The following is an 11,047-nucleotide window of genomic DNA, read 5'->3' as shown; positions in this document are numbered from 1 at the left end:
TCAGATATCAAAGCATACCTGACTCAGAAAATTGTCAACTTACTCCTCAATCCATGGTCTCCTTTCTTGTCTGTCTTTCTATAATCATCTTATGTGCTTATGATCTGACATTTCAGCCTTCACAGCTTGTATGAACCATGTAGACTGAGATAAGAGGAGATAACCAGGTACAGTGGGGCTCAAACCTTATCTAAATGGTGTTTATGTACAGAGTTGGACAGGAGCTGACCAAAGGTTGTCAGAGGAGGCAGACACTACTCAGGCTCTGTGAACTAAAAATTTAATGATTTTAAGTCAATTGAAAGCTAGAGGAGCTGTCACTGGTGCAACTTTGGGCTTTGTGCCATATTGGGTAAGTGGACACTTGCTAAAGCCACAACCACAAGAAACACTGGTACTTTGGGCTGGAAGAATCCATTTTGAGTTAGCTTGAGTCACACTATTTCTGAACAAGTTCTCCAGTGTTCTTGGGGTGACATGCTTAGTTAAGCAACCCACTGTTTTCACAATATCTATCTATTCTCTTGGCTCTACCTTTTCATGCACTGTATACTTCAGATGTGTTTAAATGCATGGTTGTGAACTTCATAAAAATGAAGCTGTTCACCATGCATTTCACAGCATCTTACTGCTTGTTGGGATTTTGATGTCATCCATGCTGTTCCCTACCATGAATGGGTTCTTGTTCAGTGATGTCTAGCATGCACACCACATGAATACAAAATAGTGTGTTTCTAACAGATGCTATTAATGAACATCTAGGCTTCTAGATTGACTGTTAGAAATAAAGGTAGGGTGACCTTTTTGTACATACCTTTCTGTGTACATGTAAATGAATACATTTACTACATTACTACATACATTAGCATTGTGTGATTATGCTTAACATTAATAGCTATGTCAAAGTATTAAGACTGAATTACAAACACTTACTACATTAGGTGTAAGGTATCATTCCTGAAAATTTTTATACTGGTCTTTTGAGGCCAATATAACAGATGTTTAGTGGTCTCTATAGGGATTTATTCCTGATCTCTTTCTAAAAATAACCAGTGCAAAGTGCACAAGCCACGTCATTACACTGTGGATACACCTGGACTCTGCTCTCTATCATCCTTGCCCATTCCATCAGGGAACTATAACACAGTACACTTTTCCACTACACTGTATATATTGCACTCCACAACATGCAGTGTATGCTTATTCCTCTCTTATCTGCTGTATTTAGTTCTTTGATGCAGTCTAGCAGATCCCTCACATGACTGTTGTAACTCTCCAGTACTTACTGTAAATCATAATGTAAGAGCAACTATCAACCATATTTGTGGAGTGCCTACCAAGGATGGAGCCAATGCTCCTGGGATAGGTCCCTGAACAGGTCAGGACTCTATAGCTGTGCGTTGCCATTCCATCTGCATTTCTGCAGTGCCCTCGGTCTTCTAACCAGCATCACAATTACTCATGATTGTGAGAATGGCCAAATCTAGGGATTCTGTGAGTAAAATTGTTCCAAAATTAAAATATATGTTCTGAGTGTGGTGCCTTGCATTTTTAATGCTAGCACTTATGCTCACAGGCAAGCTATTATTCAAAAGAAAAAAAAAAGAAAAGAAAACTCCAGGAAGAATAAAAATTTAAAAAAAGAAAACATTTAATTAACATTTTGAGACAAGATATGCTGTTATGACTGGTACTGAACTAGATGTTCCTGTTGGGACTTTTATTTGTGTCAGTAAAACTAAAATAAGTGCAAAAAAAACCTGATTTTGAGTCTATCCTGGTCTACAAAGTGAGACTGAGGCTAGCCAGAGCTACAAGTGAGACCCTGTTTCAAAATAAATAGTTCCACCAATTAATAACATCTTTCATTAAAGCAATATTCTTCCTAAGGAATCAGTGAATTTTTCCTAACTTACTTATCAGTGATAAGTAAGGAACATTTTTCCAATTCTCAGGCAGTTATCAGTCTCATTTATTGTGTTTAAAGTCCACTTAATTTCATGTCACAATCTCCTACCTTGTGATTCTGTTTCTCCAACAAATAGTAAACTAAGTGCTGACAGGTGATGTGTTCAGGACTGAGAAGTCATTAATTAATCACCCATCTGGGCTGAGTTTGTAAAGTGCTTATTATGGGCACAGACAGTATATAAGGCTCCTTCTCCCTCTCCACAACTTTGTTTCAAATCTCTTCCTGTATTCAGTTGAGTCTCAACTCTTCCTCTCAGCTCAAAGATGAGTGATGCAAAGATTGAAGAAGCCTCTATGGGCATGCTGAAGACAGACCTCACTGCTGCAGACTGCCTGCAGGAGGGAGAAGTGGGTATGTATTTTAATGCAATTTGAATCAAGTTAAAGGCATAGAGTAGTGTTTCAACAGAGACCCTCATGACTTTTAGAGCCCCTGTAGTAGACTCTTTAGTACTATATATGTAGATATATCCATGTCCTCTGACTATCAACACTTTTATCTCTCTTTATGATGCTTGACTGTGATTTCTTTTTCTTGTCCTTTTATTCTGGAGAGGCAGAATAAGAGGACAAGAGCAGACATCCTTGTCTTGTTCTAAATCACTTGGGAAATCTATTTATGCTGACTAGATTTGTGTCTTGATGTATCATAGGAACCTGTCTTAATTAGGGATTCTATTTCTTAGAAGCAACATGACAAAAGTAGTTTTGGAAAGAGCGTTTATTGGACTTAAAATTACAATACACTATTCATCACTGAAGAAAGTCAGGGCAGGAATTCACACAGGGCAGGAACCTAGAGGCAGAAGCTGATACAGAGGCTATTGAGGGGTGCTGCTTACTAACTTACTCCTCATGGATTGCTCATACTGCTTCTTAGAGAAGACAGGACCACCAGCTCAGGGACAATGTCACTCAATGAGCTGGGTTCTTCCACACCAATCACTAATTAAGAAAATGTAGTACTGTCTTTCCTACAACTCAATCTGATGAAGGTGTTCTATTAATTCAGGTTTCCTACTCTTAAATGACTTTAGCTTGTGCCAAATTGACATAAACCTATCCAGTATAAAACTTATATCAAGTTAGGGAAATTCCTTCAATTCTTAATGTGCTCAGAGTTGTTACTTTGGATTTACCTTGAATGTTGAACATGCTTTTGCTGATTTTAAGGAAATGCTTGTTTTAATTTTATAATTCTGGTAATATATCAAATTACATATTATTAGTTGGTTCTTTAGAGTGAGTAAGTGAATTATCTAGTTAGCTACATTCATAGATAGATAGACTAGGGTCTAATATATATCTCTTAGCCTCTTACTCAATATTTAGCCATGATTGACTTTGAACTCTTGACTTTCGTGTACTAGTAACCAAAATCTGGACATATTGATTTTTCTCTTTATTATTATTATGGTTTCCTCAGTCCTAACCAGGTCTGTTCTTATGGAACTAAACTTATAAATAAATTTGTTGTGTTTTCTTTTTCCCCTGACCTTTACTCTTTCAGTATCTGTTCTTTCATTGGCAGTTATTTAGTTTAATAACTTGAAAATTCTATAAAACAAAGTCTGTTTCTCTTTCCTCTAGTGTTCTTCCGACCAGGGACACTATTTATGAACTGAAAACTTCCATAAAGGCATTTTCAGTAGGGGAGTACAATCCAAATCACATGATTCTGGGGTAAATTTATATTTTTCTATGAAAGGTTTCAAGATTGATATTCTCATATATATGTTTTCAGGTAAAAAACTCCAAGTAAAATGTCTCAGAATTTTCTCCTCCAAGTTGCTTGTTAAGCTTTACTGCTGCTATGGAGTGATCACAGTCCTCACTATGGCCGTAGTTGCTCTTTCTGTTGCTTTGTCAGGTAAGTGATTTATTCTCCAAATTCTGTGGCATTCTATCCAAATTCACTTTGTCAGTTATACTGACTGACCACTGAGATCCAGGCATTGTGGGACAGGCTCCAGAGAAAACACACTGGAAGTTCATGTTCTCTGGGAATTTAGGTTCTAGCAGGAAGATGCTGTGAAGGAACACACAGGCTGTGGTGTGCACAGGAGGCCAGGCTCAGCATCCCTGGGAAGATGACATTCACCAAGCTCTCAGCAGAGATGCAGGAGACACATGCCCACTTGGGGGAACTGTCCAAGGCAGGAAATAAGGAGAGGAAATCTCAAAGTAGGAACCTCAAGGAGTAAGAACTCGAAGCTGCAGCTAAGGGGAAGTAAGGACAATGAGGTGTCCATACGGTTGTGAAAGGTACAGAACACATGATCTGTGGTTAGAAAGTTCCAGAATATATGATCACTAAGGCATTAGTTGTAGACAGTTTTGAATAATGTGATAACATCTTACCTAACTTTGCTTCCATATCTGTAGTAAATATCCCATGATATTGTTTGATATTGTGGTTTTTGGAGACAGGGTTTCTCTGAGTATTCCTGGCTACCTTCAAACTCACTATTTATACCTAACTGGCTTTGAACTTGGAAATCAACCTACTTCTGCCTCCCAAGTGCACAAAGATGTGCACCACCAATGCCTGAATAATTTTATGTAATTAACTTTAACTGCACCAATGACTAATATGTAAGTCTAAACAGGAGAAGCATTTGGCTACAAGTCTTACTCAATAGTTACATAATAGTTTAAAAAGTAATAGTTTACAAAGTAAACTATTATGTAACCCTAAAACAAGTCAGATAAAAGAAGTGATGTCATCCTCAATACCTGTTACAATTGTCCCTTTCACTTAAGCCTTCTGATACTAGATATGAGAACTAGGAACAATTATAAAACAGTCCCACTAAAAATATTAAGGGGATCATTTCCCCTATTTAATATTTTGCTTCAAAGATCATTTGATTCTTAAGTTCAGTAGACTTTTGAAAGAACAGCACATTCATTCTGATATTCTTCAGGATGGAAAAAGAGAAAGAAGGGAAGAAAAGTACCTGTTATTTTTCTAAGATGGCCCCTGAAACCTTATTATATTCAGAGATTTTTACACACATGTATACACACACACACACACACACACACACACACATGCACAATTTTATCATAGTAGACTTACAGATGAACACATCACATAACTCCATCAATGCAGCCACTCAAACACTTGCCAACAAATCCTTGTACCTTGTTAATTTTCCATGGTTAGAATGTCATTCTGAAGCCGTGGTGCTTTGCTTATGGTTTAGACTTTCACTGCTAGTCACATTTTTATGCATTTCTTTGTCAAAAACAAACAAACCAACAAAAACTATGGCAGAGTTGAACCTAGAAACACAGTTTGTTTTTTAAATTTTTCACAACTTACAGCCCATTATCAGCATCCTGTCCTTCTTTGTCACTTTATGTCACTCTTCCTTCTTCTCTCTACATGATATTCATGCCTACACACAGTTACTGACACTGTCCACTATGGGCTGGGGCTACATATGAGGGAGTACAATGGGCTTGTTTTCTTAGAATTTGAGTAAGATTCCTTAATGTTATATTTTCTAGGTCTTCCCTCTTTCCTACATATTTCATTTATAGCTAAATAGTATTCTGGTTTGTACATGTAACATACATTTTATGTTAGTTGATGAGTATCTGGGTCAGGTCTATTTCCATTATGGATAGCTATTATAAATCCTAGAAGCAATAAATATAGATGTGCAAGTATCTCTGTGGTATTATGTGAAGTTCACTTCACATAGGTGGGTCACATGGCAGGTCTACTTTTAAGTTTTTTGAGGATACCCCCCCCCCCCGCCTTATACACTGTATCAGCTTGTACTTCTACCAGTAGTAAATAAGTGTCTCTGTTTCTGAACATGCTTCTAAACAGGTTGAGTTCTACCTACCTCTGCCTCTGCCTCTGCCTCTGCCTCTGCCTCTGCCTCTGCCTCTGCCTCTGCCTCTGCCTCTGCCTCTGCCTCTGGTCTGCCTCTGCCTCTGCTTCCTGGTTACTAGGATTAGAGGCATATTGTCCAACATGGTTGTCAAATTTCTTAATGATAGCCAATCTGAGTCTCTATAACAAGAGCCAGCATATGTTTACACACACACACATATATATATATATATATATATATATATATATATATATATATATAAACATAAGAAAGTTGCCTTTCTTTTGTTAGAGAAAAATAGAATGTGAAGGAGGATTATGAGAAAGAAAGTTGTATGATCCTAGGAATCAGGGACAGTTCTAAGAGGCTGATGGCCTAGAAATGAGTTTCTTGGTCTGAGCACTCTGGAAGCACAGTCAGGAGGATTATTACAATCTCAAGGCAAGTTCACCCACATTGTGAGATCAAGGCCGGTCAAAGGGACATAGCAAGATTCTGTCTCAAAACACAAAATACAAAAAAGAAAAGAAAAAACATTAGAGCCCCACTGGTAGGCTGAGAACTATTATGATTTGAGGGATCTCTCAGTGATCAGTTAGGAGAACTACAGTGCAAGCACACACCTTACAACTGAGATTTGGAAGGCTAGACAAAGGGATCAGTTATGGATCCCTTTAAAATGTTGCTTTATTACATTTTATATCACTGTCTGCATTTTAGTGAGAAAGAAAAAAACAGTCACGGAAAGCTGTGAACCTTGCTATGCCACATGCCCAAGTGGCTGGATTGGGTTTGGAAGTAAATGCTTTTATTTTTCTGAAGACATGGGAAACTGGACATTTAGCCAGTCCTCCTGCATGGCACTAGATGCCCATCTAGCTCTGTTTGACAGCCTGGAAGAGCTGGTAAGAAAGGGGATCAGTAATGGGTTTGTTGTTTTTTGTTGAATATGTACTGCCTTGAGATAGAGAACTTGTGGCTAAAGAATGAGGAAGGATCCCATTCAGGCAGATGGGGTACTTGCAGAGAATAGTAGTTTGTGCCATTTCCTGATGTTATTGACTCTGACTTGAGCCCTAAACTATTCAGAGCTCTGTTCTCATGAAGTACTCATAGAAAGACTTTCCAGGACAGACACAATCTCCTGAGATTCCTTGTAGTCATGTAAACTTTTCTTCAAGCATTCACATGTTGCATACTGAGTGTGGCATCTAATTAAAAAGGCAAGGACATTGTATATCAAGGACTTTCCAAGTCACAGTGGGACGGCTGATCATCAATGTAGTTTGGGTTATGGGTGTAAAATGCTTACACTGAAAACTGAGGGTTATTATGGCTCCAAAGTTGATGACCCTCAGTTACGAGATGTTGCCATCCTGAGAGGAGGCTCTAGGGCTGAGAGTCTAGGGTCATGTGAAACTGAGAGACACATGTATTTGCTTTACCTGTGTTACGACAGCATTTTCTGAAGAGATACAAGGGGACTTCTGACCACTGGATTGGCCTGCACAGAGAGTCAGCAGAACACCCTTGGATGTGGACAGACAACACTGAGTATAACAACTTGTATGTTTTCAGAAATTTTTCCCTTATGCAGCATTCATTTGCTCTGAAATGTGTGCATTGTATCTGTAAGAGATGAAATTAGGTTTTTTGATGTCATCCCATTTATTGGCAATCTTTCAAAACATTTACTTAGAGTAATTTCACTCAAAAATCTATACCATAATGATGGCATCTGAGGGAGATGTTGTCTGCTCTATCACCAACTGAAAATGTTCTTTGCTGGTGTCAGAACTTTAGATGGGCAGTGGGGCTCCAAAGCCCAGGAATCCAGTTCAGAACTGCATGGGAAAGACTTTTTGGTCTTCTGTTTTCACTGTACCTGTTTATAGAAGCAGATATTGGTACTCCAGGGATATTGGTAGCATCTCTAAAGCCTTCTCATAAGAAAACAAAAACCAGAGACAGCTCTTGTGTGTGAGAATAGCTAGTCATTTTGAACAGAGACATTTCACTGGAATGGTAAAATGCAGATATAGTTACATCCATCATTAAAGATCTCCAAGAAATATACTAAGAAGTGGTGTTTCCCCAACTTTTATACATGTGTAAAATATATCAAGAACTGAAAATCACCCTCAGTGAGGTCACCCATAGCAGCAGTTTGTTTGAACATGGTAGCAAGCACCAGTCAACTCCTTCGTACACACAATCCAGGGTTCAATAAGGATGAGTGACAAAGATGTGGTGTTCAAGTGGAGCCCTGAGGATATAAAAGATGGTAGGTATACAGCTAGTGCATGTGTTTGAATGCAGTGTCAGCCTATGCAGTAATTCATGTTTGTTCTTTGCTTTAGGGTTCTCACCCGAGGAGGAGGAGGAGAATGTGCCTACTTGAGTGACAAGGGAATCGACAGCAGCAGGGGCTACACACATAAAAAATGGATTTGTAACAAGCCCAACATCTACACCTTACAGTGCCCAGTAGTTGTAGATCCAGGCTAGGGAATGTGCCAAAGCATGTGTGAGGAACAGTTGCTCTGTGACCTGCTATCTACAGTTGCTTCTCAACTCCTGATCTACCAAAACCATTATCAAAATCCATCAATTATCACATTGACAGTAAAGATGAAAACTTGATTAGAGGATCATAGATATACTGCATAGAATTTAGATAGATGATTCCAAATCAAATAGGTGTTTGGGTATGAGTACTGATATGTAAAACTAAATTATAAGCAAATCTGTATTAGTGAGGTCCATTTTATGATCAGATATGAACTTTTTTCATTGGTCCTTATTATGAACTCAGGGGCACTAAAAATGTGGGGTTACTGAACCCATGGAAATGATTCTGTAATCACAGGAAAGATGATAATTGGCTTGTGGCCCCCAAACATTATAGAAAATATAGTTATTCTTTTTAAAAAAGTCAATGACCAATCTGAAGGCAGATATAAACAGAATTAAAAGCAATGCTTTACACTGAAATTTAATAGCATTGTCAAATATTTTTACACTTTACTTCTCAGATTTTTAAAAAATGAAACAGACTAAGAATATGTTACAAACAAATGTCATTTTATTTTCCAAATGTAATGTTTTCGAGAGCTCCATACATGAGTATGCCATTTGAATTTTACTCTTCACTAGGTTCTTTTCAGATCAGGACACAGTTGATTACTGAACCCCCTTTAAAGCATTTGATGCCTAATCTTGCAATCATTTACACATTGTTAAATTTTGAAGACAAAATATTTTAAATTTTTGGATCATCTGCTACACTGTACTGATGAGTCCCAAAAAGGACGAAATAACAGGTCACAAGCAATTTCTCTGTTAACTCTTTCTTCTTACTTGATATATGGATTAAACCTTCTCACGCATGCTTGGCAAACACTGTACTATTGAGATTTTCCACTATCTCTTTTTGTAAATTTTGTTTCATAACAAGGTCACTCTGTAAGCGCCAGATGGCTGGGATTACAGCTGTGTACCACCACATAGCCTTGCTCTCTACTAAAGTATTAGTTCAGGGACAGGAATACGGGTCTAATGGTAAAAGCACCGGCTACTAAGACTGAGTTCAACACCAGGATCCACATGTTGGAAGAATAAAACAATCCTGTATATATTGAAATAAAATTTAAAAAAAAATAAAGTTTTGAATAGTAGACTGTGTTTACTTTGAATCTGTATTTATATTGTTGTTTTTTGGATCTTTAGTTTTTGACACAGGATTTCTCTCCGTATTCGTGTCAGTCTTATGCCCTGCTTTCCTTTATCTTCCTCTGTCTCCCTAGTTCTGAGGTGAAAAGTATGTTCTACCACCACTGAGCTTACCCCGGTCATTCTTAGATTAATACAAGCATATCTCATGCAGAAAAATACTTCTCTTGATGTTCTACTACTGCATTTCGGTCTTTCTGCTTTACAGTCCATCTTATTTACAGGAAACTAATAAGGAAGATTTTGCGTGCAAACCACTTCTACCTTCTCAGAGAAGAACACATCGTGTCAAACACAGGAGTGTTTAAATGATATATGTAAGAAGGTATACTTTTGTGACAGTCACTGTAGGATTCCATATTAGATTATATAGATTATCAGTTATCAAGAAAATACTTACAAACATTCAGAGAAACTAATGACTTTATATCATTTAACTGTGTTAAGGTTGTTGTGTGACATACTTTCCTGGGCATGTACAACCCACAAATCTTCTCACTCTAGTGAGGGAACCCATGACAGACCAAATTAAAGATACCACTAAAGTCGAACATGGTAAACCTGTAAGTTTTATTGATTTTACTTATAGGAACATAGGTGGGAGGTTCCTTAAAAGATTAAAATTGATTCAAAGACATATATATCATTTAATCCCACCCAAGCATGGGAGCTCACAAAAGCTGGAACTCTGGGACACAATGTATGATCTGCAGTGTGCTGGAGAGTTCCTATCTTAGTTAATTTTGTATTGCTGTGTAGAGACACAATGACAAAGAAAACTTATAAAAGTTCCATTTTCTAGGCACTTGCTTAAAACTTCAGATAATGAGTCGATGACCACCATAATGAGGAGCATGATAGGACACAGGCAGGTGTCTTTAGTGAGTAATAATTAAGAAAGAGTTCTGCTCTGCCAGGCCTCTGCACCATTCCTTCCAAGTATTCAGTAAAGCATGACTTTTAAACTTGAATAGTTAACCAAATATCTTTATGTATATAAAACTCCCAATTATATAATGCCAGTTTACAATGATAAATTGTAATTTATCCCAATTATCTAACCTCTCCAAAACACCAGAAGTCAGTCTGAAGTCATCTGGATATCCATATCTCCCCCTATGCTCTGCTCATCTTGTCCACCCAGCCTCTCTCTCTCTCCTCCCCTCACTTCTATTAGCTCCTCCTCCTCTCTCTCCTCCAGTCACGGCCTCTCACTGCCTCAATGTGAATGGATAGGAAATATCTTGAAACAGGTGTCCCATTGGAAGAGTGGGTGACATTAAGACAATATCCATGGGACCGATGGAGGGTGAACTGGAAATGATACGGGATTTTGGAAACCCAACCTCAGTAACATAATTCCAGCAATAAGACCACATCTCCTTCAACAAGGCCACACTCCTCCAACAAAGCCACAACTCCTCCAACAAGGCCATGCCTCTTAATTTTCCCTAACAGTTTAAACCTGTTGTGGAACAAGCATTCAAAAACAC

General features: G+C 38.0%; 1 protein-coding gene across 1 annotated transcript; it reads left to right on the top strand.

Annotated features, from left to right (window-relative positions):
- The first annotated feature begins 2,235 nt into the window (after nt 1-2,235).
- LOC127679267 (C-type lectin domain family 2 member E-like) lies at nt 2,236-8,330 on the top strand. Its single transcript, XM_052174991.1, has 5 exons — nt 2,236-2,323; nt 3,716-3,841; nt 6,543-6,727; nt 7,282-7,388; nt 8,183-8,330. Exons 1-5 carry the CDS (start codon nt 2,236-2,238, stop codon nt 8,328-8,330), a joined length of 654 nt encoding a protein of 217 aa, XP_052030951.1.
- The last annotated feature ends 2,717 nt before the right edge of the window (nt 8,331-11,047 follow it).

The sequence above is a fragment of the Apodemus sylvaticus genome, chromosome 2, assembly GCF_947179515.1.
Source record: "Apodemus sylvaticus chromosome 2, mApoSyl1.1, whole genome shotgun sequence".
Classification (NCBI taxonomy): domain Eukaryota; kingdom Metazoa; phylum Chordata; class Mammalia; order Rodentia; family Muridae; genus Apodemus; species Apodemus sylvaticus.
Note: the sequence above shows the minus strand (reverse complement) of the source record. Positions and strands in the feature narration are given on the sequence as shown.